The following is a 19,772-nucleotide window of genomic DNA, read 5'->3' on the forward strand; positions in this document are numbered from 1 at the left end:
TACAGGGTCCAAAGCAGCCGGGAGCTGACCTAAATGTGTATCTACAGCTAGTGAAAGATGAGGTGAAGCAGCTTTGGAACCCTGGCAGAGTGGTTTGGGACGCAAACAGGAGGGAGTACTTCACGATGAGAGCAGCGTTTCTGACCTGTGTGCATGACTACCCCGCGAATGGAAATACTTCATGCCAGGTGACACAGGGCTATAAGGCCTATACAAAGTGCGGGGAAAACACGACATCAGAGAAGTTGTCCGCTTCATCCAAAATTGTTTACATGGGCCATCGAAAGTGGTTGGATGCTAAAGACCCTTGGAGGGATGACAAGGAAAGGTTCAATGGGAAGACGGAGCACGGGACAGCGCCGAAGGAGAAGTCCGGTATGCAAATCCTCAAAATTGTGAACGATCTTGAGGTTGTCCCCGGAAAGATTGCTGCGAAGAAATATAAGGAACCTGAAGGCGTCGTGTGGAAAAGGAGGTCCGTATTCTGGGACCTGGAGTACTGGGCACATTTAGAATGCCGCCACAGCATAGATGTCATGCACATGGAGAAAAATGTATGCTCGCGTGTTAGGGTTGCTGATGAACATTTCAGAGAAGACTCAAGATGGACCCAATGCACAGAAGGACCTGGAACTCATGTCTATCAGAAAAGAGTTGTGAGACAAAGATCAAGTGTCGGCAGCCGACAAGAATGGTTTCGTGACGGTGACCACGTGGTGTCGTCTTGCATGTTACAACCTGTACAAAGACGAGTTGCATAGGATGTGCCAATGCCTGCAAGACATTAAAGTCCCATCGAACTACTCGTCGAGCATCAAGCATCTAGTTGATATGAAGAGTCACAAGTTATCTGGCATGAAGTCTCACGACAACCATGTCATACTCACTCAGTTACTTCCAGTCGCAATCAGAGGTATCATGGAGCCGCACGTAAGGGAGACAATCATGAAGCTTTCTGACTTCTTTGACAGCATCTCGTAGAACTCAATCACCGTTAGATGATGCCAGATATTGAAGGATAGTATGATACAGATTCTGTGCGAGCTCGAGATGTTCTTCCCTCCATCATTCTTCGATATCATGGTCCATCTAATGATCCACATATGCGATGAGATCTTGTCCCTAGGGCCCTCGTTCCTGCATAACATGTATGGCCCTGAACGATACAACGGGGTTCTGAAGCGCTACGTTCGTAACAGATCGCGTCCGGAAGGTAGCATCGTGGAAGGCTTTAGGGCAGAAGAGTGCATCGAGTTCTGCACGGATTGGTTGGCCGATCAGAAATCAATAGGTGTTCCCGAATCACGGCACAAGGGCAAGCTCGATGGCGAAGGTGGCCTTGGACATACATACCTTAATGTTTGTGTTAGAGGAAGGAAAGCTGACTTTGAAAGAGCACATTTGGTTGTGTTGCATACTGTCGATTGCTACCGGCCTTATCAGGAAATGCACATGGAACAACTATGAAATGAAAACCCTAAAAGAGAAGAAGTCTGGATCCACCGGGAGCACAATAAAACATTCGCAACGTGGCTAAAGAATTATTTGTACGGCAGGGAGACGACCAATGTATCAGAAGAGACGGTTGCATGTTTGTTACGGGAACCTGCTTACCACATCTCTACTTGGCAATCATATGCGATCAACAGCTATAACTTCTACACTGCGTCTCAGAACCGTAAAAGCACGTATCAAAATAGTGGTGTAGTCATGACTTCTGAGACCACGACCGACGACAACAGCAAAACCAAAGCGTTCTTCGGCGTTATCGAGGAGATCTGGGAATTGGAGTACTCGATCACAAAGATCCCAATGTTCCGTGTAAGATGGACCAAGGTGACAAAGAAGAAAGTCACAGGTTCACGACGATGGTGCTACCTCCTGAGATCCCTCGTGAACAAGTTGATGTGAGAAAAATCTCGGCAAGAGAGAAACCATGGGTCTTTGCTAAACAATGCAAGCAGGTATTCTACATAGACGACCCGGCAAATAAAGGCCGCGTTGTAGTAAGAAGAGGGAAAAAAAGCATTGTTGGAGTGGACGAAGTTACTTCACAAGAAGACCACGAAGGTTTGCATGATCTGACGACCACCGCAGATGACGAAGAAGCGGAACGCACGATACTAACGAGGAAAAGGAGAGGGAAAAGAAGAAGTAATGGGAGCGAGAGCGAGAAAATACCACAAAAACCCTACCTCAGAAGCAGTTCTGCGAGGAGTCAAGTTATGACTTACCGAAGGAAGGAGAAGCACTAGTAGTCACATTGTAAAATGTACTCGTACTGAATCTTAATGCAAACTTTGTACTAAGTGAAATTATGTGTGAAATTTGTATGCATGTGATGAATTTTTTGAATTTAATGTAGCACAAATACTAGAGAAATACAACTGTCCCAACAGGCATAGTAGCACATCAGTAATGGTTGCTGAGCCGCCCGCCCGTTACTGATGTGTAGGTGATCATCAGTAACGGTCGCGCGGTTACGCGACTGCCACTGATGTGCTTCGGCATATAAAAGGAGCGGCCGAAACCCTAACCCGTCACTCTACTCGCCTGCGTGTCGCTTTCCTAGCAGACCGGCAGTGGGCGCTCCTCCTCCCCCGGGCGAAGCTCTGCCGGATCTCCGCGCCGCGGCCGCCGTCAACCTCCTCCGTGCCGTCGACCTCCTCCGCTGCCCCGAGCCTGACACCCCCGGCCCTATGCCCTCCGGCCGCCACCCCGCGTCGCCTCGTCCTCGCCGTCGACCTCGAGCACGCCGTCCTTCTCCTCCGCGTCGTCGACTCCGAGCCCGAGCGCCTTCTCCCTCCTCCCCGAGCGCGGCCACCCCGCCGCCGTCGACCCCGAGCCCGCTGCCCCGCACCCCGCGTCGTCGTCCTTGCCCGAGCGCCGCCACCCCGCGCCGCCGTCTCCCTCCTCCCCAAGCGCGCGCACCCGTCTCCCTCAACCACAGGTGCGCGCCTCTGCCTCCTTCTCATCTACCTCCGTCCCTCTCCTCTGATTTGGGGTTAGGATTTAGAATTAGCAAATTAGTTGCTGTTGTTAGGGTTAGGGTTAGCAAATTAGTTGTTGTTGCTGTTGTTAGGATTAGCAAATTAATATGCTGTTAATTTAGCATATTGTAGCATTGTTGAGTGTGTCAAATTAGTTGCTGTTGTTAGGGTTAGTGTTAGTGTTAGAGTACTTTAGGGTTAGCAAATTAATATGCTGTTAATTTAACAAGAGCTAACTGAATAAGACAATGTTGCTGTTAGGATTAGGGTTGCTAAGTAAGACAATGTTGCTGAATACTGCTGCTGCTGCCCCTTAACTTAATTTAGGGTCAGTAAAAGAACATGCTGCTGCTGATTAACTGAATTTTTTTAGCAATGTGAAGTGTTCATTATTAGATTATTAGATGTTGTCATATATACATGTTGTTTTATATGCTATTTTGGAGAATTGAGTAATGAATTGTGGGCCCGAACATCGTCTCGGGTCATTGGAGAAGCGGCCGGCCATCGTGCCGACGGGGTACATATGCGGGTGGGTTTTTTATGCAGGTTTCGAGCTCCTAGTAGAGAAAAATTGCTAGTTTTTTAGCATAGGTCATGCCGAAATTTTCGGCCGATATATATTTGATGGTTTTGATGGCATAGGTACGAAATGGGCAAGAGTAGCCAGAAATCAGTTCTTGATCGGGAGGAGGTAGATTGTGTCGATGAAGAGTCTTCATCGGGAGAGCAAATTGCCAGCTCTGGCTCAGGTAGCTCTCGTTCAGAAGAGCGCGACAACGAGCGACGGGTGGAAGAGAGTAACCCGCAGTCAACTGAAACTACCGCTAAGAAGCCAAGGAAGAAGACGCCGAGGGGAAACCACAACTTGAAGAAGTTTTGTTACGTGGTCACCCGGCACTCTGAGAGAGGCCGCCTGGAGTCGCCTGAGAGGGCACAGAAGGCCTTCGCAACGACCTATGGAGCCATTGCACGTAAATATTGCAAGATCACCGACGAGTGGAGTGACATCTCCGAAGTCGATAGAAACACGTGCATCGCGGACGTTGCAAGGAGGTTCCAAGTCACTAACGAGTGGCGCGAGCGATTCCTAGCGTCCGTCAACATAGCAGTGCGCAATTGCTAATTGGAAAACCACCGCTAGAAAGTGGATGGACAAACCGTATGAGATCATCAAGAAGAAATGGCCGTCGATAACTTATGAGGCCGAATGGGACAAATTCAAGAAGGAATCGTCTGACCCTGCCTTCATTGCGAAGAGTGAACGTATGAGGGCGTTGCGCGCGAGGAAGTCCTTGAACCACAGGCTAGGGAGTGCAGGAAAAGAGGGGAAGAAAAAGGTCTGGCGCAAGCAGGACCGAATTCTCGAGGCGGCAGGCAGGGTGCCTCCAGTGCATGCATGCTGGAGGACCAACGTGCTAGAGAATATGCACGTCAGCACATGACACCAGAGGAGTGGGCGGGCATTGAGCCAATGCAGCCGCCTGTTAAAAAATTTACAGTAAGGGTTCACGTGCATTAATTTGTTTTCGGCGTTAATTAGGACACTCCTAATCCATATAGACTCACGTCCTATCTTATATGATAACAGGAAAATGCCCACAAATGGGAGGAGAGCAAGAGGTCAGAAACATCCGACAACTCCGTGCAGAGCAAGAGGTGGGAATCGGTTGTGACCGACGGCTTGCAAAAGGCGGAGCACACGGGCCGTGTTCTAGGGAAAGGCGAAGGGGGCTACCGGGATGATTATTTCCCGCCTGCTCTGAAGCGAAGCAGGGTCCAGAAAAAGCTCCCCGCTTTTGCTGAAATAATAGAACAAGCTAAGACGGAGGCGCGAGAGCAGGCATCTATGATGTGTCAAGAGGTGTCGCGAGAATATGCAGTGCTAGCCGTCCATCATTTGGTGTCGGCATTGGCCAAAGACCACCCCCTTGACGCCATACTCGGGGGAGGAGTGGAAGGTTTGAGGAACCTCCTTCCTCCTCTTCCCCCGCAAAAGAGCACCCCGCTGAAGAGCAGCGCCGCCTCCGACACACGTATGGACGACGAAGACACCTACACCCCAGGTTACAACCCGGCTCCTAGCATGGACAACCCCCCCGCTAGCCAACTGGACCCAAGCGAGGGCATCCGAGATAACGATCCGGGTCCGAGTGACAACATCCTTGTAAGCATACTTTTCAAATTCTTTTTCACTCCTTACCTTCATGAATAAAGATCTTACACACATATACCTTCTTCTTGTTACGCGCAGGCACAGGTGAAGTCTCGTATCCACGTAGACAAGCCTGGGAAGCCTGTAGGCGCCATTGGCCGCCTGATGCCCAGACAATCACCGCCACTGGTGCACGGCATTCTTATGAACGACGCACAAGTGAGTGTGATGGTGGACTCCGTCGTCGAGGAGCATCGTGATTATGCTATCCCGCTACCTCCGGAGGAAGGAGTGGATATCCTAGGCGTGCCGTGTCCAAAGAGATGCAAGAGCTTCATCAGTTCTACATGCAAGCATCAGCTGATTCTCAACAGCATGCCCAACAAACCAATGTTCAAATCCCACGAGACAATGGCTTCTTTGACCAAGAAACCGGGAACATTCAGGAACGTCCTATCACCTTTGGTGTGGAGTTCAACGAACTGTTCTACCTCTTTAACCGCCAAAAGCTTGATATCAACCTCTTAAGGCTGTGGTCTGCCTACCAAATAAGAGAACTGCGGCGAATGGAGGTCAAAAAAGTAGCCATTCTATACCCCGCGATGTTCAACTACGGTGACATCGGTCTTGAGCCAGAAAAGGATCCCTCAAGAACCCTGGCATCTAAATACTTGGTGGCATGTTGCGAGAAATACGCGGACCACGACTTTATCCTTTGCTTCCTTAATTTGGAGTAAGTTCAATTTTATATATGGAACCGTTAATTTTTTCTAATTCAGTCTTTCTTATACACCCTTAGATACTAAAGTTTGTTTCTTTTTAAAGCAGAGACCATTGGATGACACTACTCATTTGTTTGCCTTGGTCCGTGGTGTACTACTTCGATTCACTACTTCCAAAGAAGGGTGTTCGAGGTCGGTTCTGGAAACACATCAAATCACTCATTAACACTGCCTGGAAAGTGGCGACCAAGGGAAAACTAGCTGGTAAAGGCTATAAAGACAAGCCTCACCACAACCACAGGTTCCCTTGCCAGCAACAGCCGCCCGGCAGTGTGTTCTGTGGCTACTACTGCTGTCACATCCTTATGGAGAATGCCAACATGTTCAAGCCTAGTGGAAGGGGTCAGTCGCGGCGATGGAAGAGTACTGGCGGCTCCGAATGACAATGGGACACCGACCTAAATGGGTCGTGTATAACATTCAAAGGGAGTTCGTCCATCTCATCAACAATGAGGTCATCAAGCCTAGTGGGGACTTCTACGAACGCGTGGAACAAGTAGTGTCTAGGGTTCACTCACAACAATAACTTCAAACTTGAAATGAGATACATTTGTATTTTTTATATGCTTCTATGAAATTTTGACACTTTGTAATCAATGTCGTGAAGTGAGATACATTTGTATTCTTTATATGCTTTAAATGATGCGGCTTTATATACATTTGTATACTTTAAATGATGTGATGTGATGTGATGTGTTGTGATGCGGCTTTATATGTATTTTTCTGTGCTGTGATGTGCTGTGTTGTGCTGTATATATTATTCTGTGTATTTCCTGTGTATTTTCTGTGGTTTTATACATTTTTTTAAATACCGAAAATGTATAAGTGTCGGTCTCTCGACCAACACTGATGTGGCAACGCGACCGCCACTGATGATATATACATCAGTAACTGATGATACCCATCATCAATAACACAAAGTTAGTAATGGCGGCCTCGACTGTTACTGATGTTATTTTTCGACCGTTACTGATAAGGTTTTTTTAGTAGTCAAAATATACTTTTTGACATCAACACCTAACCCTCGTATCTCTTGGCATCTAGCTAAGTATGAATGCTCATAAGTTGTGTGATTTCTTCACTTTCAGCACCATGCGCTAGCTTTGCTTCGCCTTATAGCATAGAGAGACCCACAGTTGTCTTCAGATCGTCAGTACAGCTTCTCCGGGCTGGACTGGGCCGTCCTAGCATCATTGATTGTTGTTCTGCGGGTTAGGCTGAGCCCAGCATGTCTGCTCTGTGTACGATATCTTGTTCAACACATTCTTGCGTGTGTCGTTTACTATATCAGTGTGATCCACAGCTAGGGTAACCGGTTAGCTAGCTAGGCTAGTTTACTGTATCATTGAGCCTTGGAGAGTGGTCACCTGCGCCAGCATGGGACGAGACCGCGAGGCGACCGTACCTGTTATAGGATTAGTGGACTAGATGGATCCATATATATATGCACGCTTTACGCAGAACGGCAGAAGCAACCACATCCGCATGATCTACGCGCATTTGATTGGCTCGATTGAAAAAAGAAGTAGATTTGTAAATGTTTTGATTCACATATGTTCTTGTAACTTTTATGACAAAAATATATATTTTGTTTGTGGAATGTGTACAAAACACCAGTTTTAGTGTTTGCTTTCTTGGAGCACTGAATTTGTATATGTTTTTTGCTATATGGTGCAAAAGTAATACATTTCCTCTTTACAAATATACAACCATTCAAATGATTCAAACATTCACTTTGGACAACAAATGATTCAAACATTTGCATGTGTATTTTTCTACAAAATTTCTTGATTCTTTTAGTATTTTTTTTTAAAAATATGGTTCATCTGATTCATGGTCTCTTTTCATGGTCTATGTCTTGCCGGGCCCTTATTCCTTTTCCTATATCTTGAAATTTTCCATGGTACCAACACATCAAAAATAATCATCGTACTCATTGGCCACTACTCGCTACGTTCCACAAAACACCACATTTTTTTGTTCATTACATAATATACCTCATTTTCTCTTGGCTCCTGCGGCCGGCCAATAACTGTTCACACCCATTTACTCTTAATCCAATATAATGGCCAGCCACTAGAGATGAGAATTGACTTGATCCAAATGCACAAATCTATATGAGGTGTTTTGTGGAACAAAGCGAGTACCATCCAGAGGTTTGGTGCATGCCATGTCCCTCTGTATCCCCTCAATGCTGAACGAGTGCTAATCTTAAAGGCTAAGAAACCTCCTTTCCTTACTCTCTCTCTCTCTCTAAAACATTCTTCCCAACCCCACAAAGCAAAAACTTGAAATATAAAGCTACCAACACATAAAAGGAGAAGATAAATTCATGCTTTTCTGGTCCCTTTCTCTTTCCCATAGCCTCTCTCTCTCTCTCAATGCTGTCTTCTCTCTTGCGACTGCTGGATGTGATTCTCCACCACCTCCGAGCTAGCTAGATTAGAGGACGCCACAACCCCTCTCCCTTCCTTCCTTCTCCCCTGCTTGCAGCTTCCTTTTCTTTGCAAACACAAATCCTCAAGAAAGAAAAGTGCAGAGATTGTAAAGAAAAGATCTGAATTCAAAGCAGCAGAAAAGCTGGAAGGAGTTAAGAGAGAGGAGATATATCTCACCAGTGACCACTAACTGACTTCCATGGTGTTCCCTTCAGTGCCTGCATACCTAGATCCACCTAATTGGAATAACCAGGTACTTGATGAATCCTCCCTTTCTATGTCTCTCTCTTTCTGCCTGCAATTCATTTCACTCTAGCCATGATCCATCGTCCATCCATGTCCATCTTCATCACGGAAAGAGAATTCGGCACAATTAAAGAAGCACACAGCTGCCACATACAGCAGGAAGATATATATTCTCCTCTTGATGAATATTCACAGACAATTCTCTCGATCCTCCTTTTTCTTCTCCTCTAGCTTTTGATCTACACCATGTATTTACATATCTGTCATTCTGTCTATACTTAACAGCAAGGTCAGCAACCGAGGGCGAGCGGAGCCGGCGGCGGCGGAGGATCAGCTGGCGATGCAGCACAACATATGCCGCCCGTGGGTCCGACGGCGGCGGCTCTGGCGAGCAGCTCGGCGGCGGGCAATAATGAAGCCGCGGGGCAGCAGCAGCAGCAGGCGCGGCCAAATTCTCACTCGATGACGGAGCGCGCGCGGATGGCGCGGGCGCCGCACCCGGAGCCGGCGCTCAAGTGCCCGCGCTGCGACTCCACCAACACCAAGTTCTGCTACTACAACAACTACTCGCTCTCGCAGCCGCGCCACTTCTGCAAGGCCTGCCGCCGCTACTGGACCCGCGGCGGCGCGCTCCGCTCCGTCCCAGTCGGCGGCGGCTGCCGCCGCAACAAGCGCTCCTCCAACAAGTCCTCCAAGCCATCTTCGTCTTCAGCTAACAGGCAGCAGCTTCCCGGTGGGGCCTCGGCTTCATCGTCTATATTGCCGTCAACCGCCCCGGGATCAGGAGTACCCAGCGGCGCCATGATCCCGCCGGTTGGGCTGGGCTCCTCCATGGCGCACCACCTGCCGTTCCTGGGCTCGATGCAGCAGCACGCGCCAGGGGCCGGGCCCAACCTAGGGCTGGCCTTTTCCGTGGGCCTCCCGCCGCTCGGCATCGGCATGCATCAGCAGCAGCACATGGACGGCGTGGATCAGTCGTCGTTCCCGCTGGCCAGCGGCGGGGCTGCCGCCACCTTTGGCGCGTCACTGGAGCAGCAGTGGAGAGTACAGCAGCAGCAGCCACATCAGCAGCAGTTCCCGTTCTTGGAGCTTCCACCGCCGCCGATGTACCAACTGGGAGCGCTGCAGGCTAACCGAGCGGCAGGGAGCGGCGCAGCGGCGCCGTCGGGGATGTTCACGTTAGGGCAGACGGCGGCCAGTGCAACGGCCACGGCGGCAAGGCACGAAAGGTCGGTGAAGCAGGCGGATGATGATAGCAAAGGCGGGCAGCAAGAGATGAGCTTGCAGAGGCAGTACATGGAGGCTCTACGCCAACAAGGGGATCATCAGGCTCAGGGTGTCTGGGGTGGCAGCGGCAGCGCCACGGACGACGGCAACAATGGCAGTGGGAGCTGGACCATGAACCTCCCTGGGTTCCATTCTTCGTCCACCGGCGGCCATGGTGGCGGCCTGTTGTAGCTCTCTGCCTGTCGGTCAATCGGCTAATAGCTGGACGCATGCATGGTCTGAGTCTCTGAGAAGATGAAATTAATTAAGGAGCTAGGAGGGAATTGGAGAAGTTGTTTCAAGAGTGTTAATTCTTCACCAGGTACTGTAGAAGCGCTGCTAGCTCTCATGATGGCAAAGGTAGGGGATTCAAGTTAAAGTTTGTCCTTGCTTAACACTTTTCCGCCATTTGGTTTTGAACTCATCAACAAGCAGGCGTGTGCCTGTGTAGTAAGTAGGTGTCTGTGTCACGTACTTTCAAAAACTTTTCACTGTTGTTTACAGGGGGAGGGATAAATATATACTTGATGCATTGGGGTATATATGATCATATATATTTACTGGGAGATTGGGGAGTGCTGGCCAAATTGTTTATTGATTAATTATGTGAAACTTGCATGAATTTAATGAATGTATGGTTGATTTGTTTCCAGCTAATGTGAATATGATTTATTTCATATGCATGGCTTCCATGTGTCCCTTCACTGCGTTTTGGCCGAGCTAGCTTATTACATTAATAGACGTTACAAGCAGTGACTCTTAATCCCCATATTACCTTGAATGCATGCATAAGCGTTATAATTTAGTTAACCCGGTTGTGTTGTTTATGTTTGGTTATTCAATTGATTATCCAGATACAATCGTATATTCGTATATATAGTATAGTCACATGCCTTGGTGATCGATTCTAGCTGTGCATTTCCAGTTACTTGCTGATCAGAATTGATTGTATATATAGTCTTGATATTCTTAAGATTAAAGGTAAACGATTTTTGTTTTTGGTATTAATGCATACCGCATATCAAATTTGTTTTCTCCGATTATTAATTAGATAGCTTCTAAAATACATAATGTCAACCTTTTAATTTAAATCCGATTTTGAAATTTCAAAACATCAATGCTCTCATAACGACCGTGAAATCAAAATCTGTGTTCATTGCTATCTTTTTTCATTGAGATTTTCAGAACAAGATCAAATGGATACGTTTTGAAGAACTTATTGTCTAGTGCATTATATACTGATTCCTACTACGTTATTTTGTTTTTATGAGTTTGTGTCATATTATACTGTATATATAGTTTTAGTGTGTGTTGCAAATGCAATATGGTTCTCTACTATATATATTTCTCTACCACATTTTCTATCGCTATCTATCATGTAGTTTTATCTAATGCATTGATGTTAGTTGTCTATAACATTTTTTTAAAGTTCTCCCTGTATTCACTAGTTCTTAGTTTTATACTCCCTCCGTTAAGTATCTGTACATGTGGCCTTTTGCAGACCAAATAAGGTAGAGGAACAAATTGTTGATTGGCATGTTCTCACATTCCCCATGCGATTAATTTGATCATTTCATTTATCCTCCTCCAACCTCCCTGATAATCGCTACCTTGTCTCACCCAATAGGATGGCAACATTAAAATTGTTTACCTATGGAAAATAAACATCACTAATTATACAATGGTTAATTAGCTTTTGGACTACTTCAAATCTGCAGATATTTTGAGAAGATACTTGTTTATGCGACATGTATAGATAAGAAATAATAGAGGGAGTATTGGATATTTGTATATATGTTGCCATTCCACTGGCTGTCTACAGCAATTATTGGTAGCTGTCTTCTTCTTTTTTGTCAGTTTTCTACTACAATTGCTGACAGTTCACTGCTACATACATATTTCTCTACTGAATTTTCAGTTGGTGGTCTACTGAATTTCTTGACCAATATTAATTTGCACCTATATTTGTCTACTGCATTTTCTATTGCTTTTCTACTCCTTGCAATTGTCGAGTGCATATTTGATCTAGATGTGCTTATCTAGTTGGTTTATTAAGAGAAGAAAAACACCATTGATTTTGCTTCCATAATCACGCATGTCCTCACAGATAAAATATAAAGGAGTATGAAGTTTGATCTACATGTGTGTCCCTGCACCAGATTATTAATTAGTTCAGAGGAAACTTTGACTTATGTACTTGGTTTTAGAGGAGAAAGCGCTTTTCTCTAACAAATAAAATGCATAGATATAGTAACTACACTCAGTAGTGCGGTGTATTTTCCTGTGTGTTCTTTTCCGGTCTTCTCTGACAAATCCCCTTTGCTCTGAATTCATTAAGCTAGTTTGGAGTTTGGACTTCCTCACATTGGATCTCTTACATTTTTTAAAGCATCTTTTTTTTTCTCTCGCTCTCTCTTTCTCTTTATGCACCTTGCGCGCATATGAGTTTGTTTAATCTCTTTGGTAGGTGCAACTAACTTAAACATCTTGCCATACATATATACAGTACACCAAGTGTACCATTTTGCACCTCTTTCCGTATACTAGCTAGAAAGATTCTAGCTAGCGTACTAACATTTCAAGAAGAGAAGAAATAAAGATCCTAGCATATATATACTCGTAATACCTTTTAGGACAAAAATCTTATTTGACGCTCCGAGTTTACAAACTGTTGCATCTTACGTAAGTTTCAGTGTGTTTTCCTTGTCTCCGGAGAGGCGGACTGCATTAGTCTGGTGCCACTTTCAATGTTGAACACTCGACAGCGTTTACAAAAAGAACAGAGTAACATTGCTCGATGGTTAATTAATAGTACTAAGGACTAAATTCCATTAGATTAATTTGATGATAATGGCAACCAAGCTAGGACGCCACTGTGCGGCTACACGAATGTACTCCCTCCGTTACATAATTCTTGTCGAAATCTTACATGTATATAGACACTTTTAAGAATAGATACATTCATTTTTAGATAAATTTGAGACAAAAATTAAAATTATGGAACGGAGTTAGCCTATTTGTCTTTTTTCATTGTTTCTTATATGTGTCGTTAAACAGCAGCGGCATATACTTCTGATAGCACAACGCAAAACCGCAACACTTTAACTACCATCCAGGCCAAAAAAATCTGGAAGTAACCTCGGAGTGGCAAGATGCTTTTGCAGTTTGCTGGAGTACTATGTTATTTACTCTCTCTGATTTTAAATTCTTAACTCAAATTTACCCAAATATAAATGTATCTATTTCTAAAAATATCAATATTTCGATAACAATAGGACTAGTTTGTACGTGGAACTCTGTTAAGATATGCACAGAAGTCAGTGTGTTCTCGTGCATATATGCATGCAAGCTTTTTATCAGTTTGCAGTAGTGCTAGTACGTACAGTGTGACGTAACACCTAGCAGGCCACACATCCATCGACCGTAGCGCCATGATTAGGTTATGATTGGAAATGATGGGTTTTCCTTTGTTGGACCAAGCTCATCGATCGATCATGAATATATACATACACTAGTACACTAGTAATATCCGTATTCCCGGCCGTACAAACCTTTTCTACGTACGTAGAGCAGGCATATATGCACAAATGAACTCCAGGATATCTCTCGCGAGTTTCTTTGTTTTTTGCTAATTCTCCTTGGAAAAAATATCAGTCACCTAAACTTACACACTACTACTATACACCTAAAAATTGCAGAAAGAAGAAGATCAAAATCCAAATGTGAGTGTGCAATAACTTCAGGAAATTTTCTCTCGGAAGATCTCTGCAGCAATGCCCTTGATTTGGATGCGCAGTACGTCTCTGACCATTCCGCATCTTAATTAATTGCGATAGATCGAGATGCTCATCTGAAGCTTATCTTGTGTCTGCGCACAGTACCAGGGTACCACTCGATCGGTGAAAGCTCAGTCTAGGCGCGCGCGTGTGTGGCTAGCTAAGATCGAAGACTCTAGTTTGCTAGCCAGGCCAGTGACATGCCACTGCTCCCCCAACCTTTCGATAGGCCAGGGGCGCTGTCTAGCTTTGAGGAAAAGGGTGTGGCTTTTGACCATCCTGCTGCACTGCTCACACCCCACGTTCATGCCATATGTTGTGTCTGTGCGTGCATGCATGCATGCTCCTAGCTAGCTACTCCTATGGCTAGTAGAAGAAGCTTTCTTCTGCTTCACTTCACGAATCAGATGGTCGACGATCCGTCTAATCAACCGTGCAGATCGCCATACATAGCTAGCCATTGTTGCCGGCCGGTTTACCCTCCCCCGTCTTTATGGCTTTGAATACAAGGTTGTTGCAGAACATCATAGCTGCTGCATCACCTGCATGCATGCTGGCTAGCTAAGAATGCACCTTTTACTCCTACATGACAGGGAGCCGGGCATACACGCACGTAAACAGCACCGGTAATTCGATGTCAAGAAAAAAAAAACCAGCAACCGTAATTAACGGCGCGACACTGATCGTTAATTTCTCTTCGTCTTCTTTGCTCTTCCCTCTGTCGACCGAGAGGTCTCTCGCTTCGATCGATGATAGATGCATGCATGCATGCATATGATTGGTCATCATCTACCGATGGACGATGGATCTCTCCTTGGTCGACACGTGTCCACGCCTTCCGTGAAGCCTTGGGCTTAATGGACCACTGCGTGTGTGCCGAGCAAAAGCTAGCACCAACCGACCACGCGATCCGGCAGTCTACGTTGTGATAATTCAGGAAGCGTTTCTACCCTGTAGGAGGCCGCGTGCATTGTATTGATATTGGCAAACATGGAATACAAGGCATGTTACAATTTGTGTATACAAGGAAGATGTATAGAAGGAAGGTGTATTAAAGAAAAGCACGGTTTGATTTATATCATACCAAACCAAACCGTGGTACACTGATTTCTACTTTCCCTCTAGTTGCTACTTTCCATCTATTCTAACACTCCCCCTTAATAACAACCGTCGTAGGTTGAGATTACGCCTGAATTCCAGAAGACCTCGTACTGGCAATGTCTTGGTGAAGCCGTCTGCCACTTGATCTTGTGAAGCTATGAATCTGATTTCTAACATTTTGTTTGCAACTCGTTCTCTCACAAAATGATAGTCAATTTCGATATGCTTTGTTTTTGCATGAAAAACTGGATTTGCTGATAGATAGGTTGCACCTAAATTGTCACACCAAAGACATGATGTCTGACCTCTTTGGATGCCAAGTTCATCGAGTATGGATTCTACCCAAATTGTTTCAGCTGTAGCATTAGCCAAAGCTTTGTACTCAGCTTCTGTACTGGATCTTGACACTGTCGCTTGCTTTCTAGCACTCCAAGAAATCAGATTTGGACCAAGAAATATAGCAAATCCTCCGGTGGACCTTCTGTCATCTACACAGCCGGCCCAGTCAGCATCTGAAAATGCACTCACCAAAGTAGAGGATGATTAACTAAAGGTTAGTCCAATACCCGGTGTACCCTTTATATATCTTAGGATTCTTTTGGCAGCTGTCCAATGAACAGATGTAGGGGCATGCAAGTATTGACAAACTTTATTGACAACAAAGCATATATCAGGTCGAGTAAGAGTGAGATATTGCAGGGCACCAACGATACTTCTGTATCTTGTTCCTTCTTCGGTGCTTAGGGACTCACCTTCATGTGCCGACAATTTCTCAGAAGTGGACAAAGGAGTTGGTGCAGCCTTGCAGTCCTTCATGCCGACCTTCGCAAACAACTCTGTTGCATATTTTTCTTGACACAAGATCAAACCATCATTAGTTCTTTTAACTTCTATCCCTAGGAAGTAGTGCAAATCACCTAGATCCTTGAGGGCAAAGTGAGATCTCAAATCTTGCAATAGTGCAGGAATTGCCTTGCTTGATGAGCTACTGACAATTATATCATCCACATATATGAGTACAAATATGGTGATACCTGACTTGCTGTAAATGAACAATGATGTATCAGACTTTGACGGCTTGAAACCAAGGTCTTGAAGCTTGGAGCTCAACTTGGAGTACCATGCTCTGGGGGCTTGTTTTAGTCCATACAATGCTTTATCAAGCTTACATACATGAAATGGTGCTTGAGTGCTTTCATAACCTGGTGGTTGCCTCATGTAAACTTCCTCTTCCAGAATGCCATGAAGAAACGCATTCTGTACATCTAACCGTCTCAAGTCCCATCCCCTGGAAACAGCAATAGCAAGAACAACTCTAATGGTAGCAGCTTTAACTACATGACTAAAGGTATCTTCATAATCTATACCGTATCTCTGTTTGAAGCCTTTTGCTACTACACGTGCCTTATATCTGTCAATGGTTCCATCTAACTTTCTCTTTATTCTAAAACCCATTTGCAGTCAATTATATTTTTACCTTGACTTGCCGGGACAAGGTGCCATGTCTTGTTTTTCATGAGAGCATTATACTCTTCGTCCATGGCCGCTTTCCATCTCCTGTCACCGAGAGCATCTTGCAGATTGCTGGGTTCACCTGTAGAGCACAACATGCCATATGGAATGGTACCATCTGTTCTAATTTTTGGATACCTTTTGCCATGTTGGAGCCTTGTGCGTCTTGCCACAGGTGGAGACTCGTGCGCAGAAAATCCTATGGTGGAGGAGTTGGAGCTGATCGGTTGCTCTCCCGATGCGGTGGAATCGCGTGCGCTCGTGGAGGTTACCGATTGGGCCGGCATGGGCCCGCTGGAGGAAGCCTGCGCGCGGGAGTTGGAGCGGCCCGAGGAGGATTGACCCCCGGACGCGGTTTCTGCCTCCACGCGATCCAAGGACGCAGTTGTTGGCGTTGCATGATCGAAGGAGAAAGGATGGGAATCATCCTCAATTTTCGCGCCATGTAAGGAATTTCTGTCAGCGTTGTTTTGGCTAGAACTTCCATCCTTTGACACGGAATTTTCTCCAGTTTCCTCCTGTGTGACCTGCGCATCATTGGAAACAGGCAAACTAGGCATTTGATCAGTACTAATCGTGCCCCCTTGATTAGATGCCAAATTTGGCTGGATGTCAGGTGGAAGGAGAAGAATTTCTCGTCTGAGGAGGGCGGCGGCATTGGGGTGCAGTGTTTTGAAGGGAAAAACGGACTCGTCAAAGACGACGTCACGCGAAATATAGACTCGTCTGGTGGACACATCTAGACACTTGACACCTTTATGGAGTGGACTGTAGCCTAGAAAAACGCATTGTTTAGACCGGAACGCTAATTTGCGAGTGTTGTATGGTCTAAGATTCGGCCAGCATGCGTCAGCCAAAAACACGGAGAGACTGATAGTCAGGCTTAATGGCAAGAAGTCGCTCGGTCGGAGTGTCATAATTTATAACTTTGCTAGGAAGGAGATTTATGAGGTAGGTGGCAGTGAGAAAAGCTTCATCCCAAAATTTCAAAGGCATAGACGCATGTGCTAAGAGAGAGAGCCCTACTTCGACGATGTGACGATGTTTGCGTTCAGCGGAGCCATTTTGCTGATGCGCATGTGGGCCAGAAACATGATGCGAGATGCCAAGATTTTGAAAGAGAGAATGCAATTTCTCATACTCTCCTCCCCAATTGGTTTGATAGTAACAATTTTTCTAGCGAACTTTCGTTCAACAAAATTCTTGAAATTGTGGAAGACATGAAACACTTCGGATCTCTTTTTAAGAAGATATATCCAAGTAAACTTGCTAAAATCATCAATAAAGCTAACATGATAGGTGTGCCTACAAACAGAGGAGGGGGCCGGACCCCAAACATCGGAAAAAATGAGTTGCAAAGGCACGGTAGAGACACTAGTAGAAATTGGATATGGAAGCTGATGACTTTTAGCTTGTTGACATGCATCACAAATTGCATCAATCTCATGGTCCTTAACAAAACGAAGTTTATTATTTCTAAGAATTTGTTGAACTATGGAAAATGATGGATGATCGAGACGACTATGCCACTTCACGCTTGAAGGGTTGGTAGCGACACATGCTTGCTTGCTGACTTGTGAAGATGATGACACAAGGGGATACAGTCCTCCACGAGACGGCCCTCTAAGAATTGTTCTCTTCGTGGCTCGATCCTTAATTACAAAATAATGTGGATGAAACTCATAAGAAGCATTGTTATCAATAGTAAATTTATTAATGGAAAGAAGACTCTTGGATGCACTTGGAACGTGGAGAACATTTTTGAGGTGGAGATTTCGGCTAGGGGTGTGCACAATAGTATGACCAATATGCTTTATTTGCATACCTGCACCGTTGGCGGTGTGAACTTGATCGTGCCCCTTGTACTTCTAAGGACCATTCAACCGATCAAGTTCGCCGGTGATGTGGTCCGTCGCATCGGTATCGGCATACCAGTTGGTGTCGACGCCGTAGGAGGCCATGTTGGCCCCTCGTTCGTTGGTGTAGCCATCCTCCTCATAGCGCCACCAGCACTCTTCTGCTAGGTGGCCAACCTTCTCGCAGATTTGACAGGTGACGTTGACGTCGCGACGAGGAGCAGGCCCACCACGACCACGACCTTGGTTGCCGTTAGCCAGTGGACCACGTCCTCCTCTGCCACCCGTGTTGCCGTTGCCCCGACCATTTCCACGGCCACGGGAGGCGCTGTTGGCGGAGGACTGGAACTTGCCTCCACTGAGTTCTGCAAGCATCTCCTGGTGTGTATCAAAGGCAGCAAGCTGCGCATACAAGTCACTTACAGTGATTGAATCTAGGGAGTTGAGGGAGGTGACCAGCGGTGTGTACTCGATATCGAGCCCCGCTAGGGTGTATTCGACCAGTTCCTCGTCATCGAGGGAACGGCCGGCAGAGATGAGCTCGGATCCGAGCCCCTTCATCTTGGCGATGTACTGATCTGCCGTCATGTTGCCCTTCTTGGTGTTGGAGAGGGCGTGTCGCAGATTCGTGATTCGCGAACGGGATTGAGACGAGAACATTGTCTCGATGGTGCTCCAGAGCTCAGCGGCATGTTCCAAGCCAACCACCTGCGCAAGTATCTCCTTTGACAAAGAGTTAAGGAGATAGCCGAGCACCTGTTGGTCGCGCACAAGCCAGGGGCCGTACGCCGGATTTGCAGCCTGCTCGACGGTCTTGTCATCTTTGGTGATCTTGACGGTCTTAGGTGGCTCCTTCTCGGTGTTGTCGAGAAGTCCGGTCATCTGCGCTCCACGCAGCGCCGGCATCACTTGCGCTTTCCAGAGGAGGAAGTTCTCCCGTGTGAGCTTCTCTGACGGCGGCGCACCAAGGGAGGTGGCCGGAGTTGAGGAAGCCATGGATGGCAGTGATGAGGGGATGAGAAACGGGATGGCTAGATGTGGCGGAAGAGTGGCTCTGATACCATGTGATAATTTAGGAAGCATTTCTACCCCCCGTAGGAGGCCGCGTGCATTGTATTAATATTGGCAAACATGGAATACAAGGCAGGTTACAATTTGTGTATACAAGGAAGGTGTATAGAAGGAACGTGTATAAAAGGAAAGCACGATTTGGTTTATATCATACCAAACCGTGGTACACTGATTTCTACTTTCCCTCTATTTGCTACTTTCCATCTATTCTAACATACGTAACTACTCTTCAAAATGCATGAAGGTCTTTGCTTTGTTCTGAGTCAAACTTCTTAAATTTTGACCAAATTCATAGAAAAATCTATCAGCATATACAACTCTAATTAAATTAGTTTTTCTAATACATCACAATATATATTTTTGAAGTATATTTATTCGATATTTTAGATGTTGATACATCATTCTCTATAAATTTGATCAAACTTTAAAAATTGGGCTTCATATAGGCATATAATTTCTTACGGGTCCCTTTCTTATATTTAGGAACGAAGGTAGCAAGTACACATGAAGAGGGCGACATACTATATATTCCCACATCCGTCCCATATTAAGTGACTCAAATTTCTCCAAATATGAATG

At 45.8% G+C, this 19,772-nt stretch overlaps 1 protein-coding gene and 1 non-coding gene across 2 annotated transcripts; one reads left to right on the forward strand and one right to left on the reverse strand.

Annotated features, from left to right (window-relative positions):
• Positions 1-8,143: 8,143 nt before the first annotated feature.
• Positions 8,144-10,556, forward strand: LOC100831100 (dof zinc finger protein DOF5.1). Its single transcript, XM_003561731.3, has 2 exons — positions 8,144-8,618; positions 8,897-10,556. The coding sequence occupies exons 1-2, from the start codon at positions 8,565-8,567 to the stop codon at positions 10,067-10,069; spliced, it is 1,227 nt and encodes a 408-aa protein (XP_003561779.1). The 5' UTR covers positions 8,144-8,564; the 3' UTR covers positions 10,070-10,556.
• Positions 10,557-18,508: 7,952 nt separating this feature from the next.
• On the reverse strand, positions 18,509-18,644 carry LOC112270268. The gene has a single exon (XR_002962664.1). It is a non-coding gene; the product is annotated as a small nucleolar RNA Z247 (small nucleolar RNA).
• Between the last annotated feature and the right edge of the window lie 1,128 nt (positions 18,645-19,772).

Source organism: Brachypodium distachyon, chromosome 1 (assembly GCF_000005505.3).
Source record: "Brachypodium distachyon strain Bd21 chromosome 1, Brachypodium_distachyon_v3.0, whole genome shotgun sequence".
Taxonomy (NCBI): Eukaryota; Viridiplantae; Streptophyta; class Magnoliopsida; order Poales; family Poaceae; genus Brachypodium; species Brachypodium distachyon.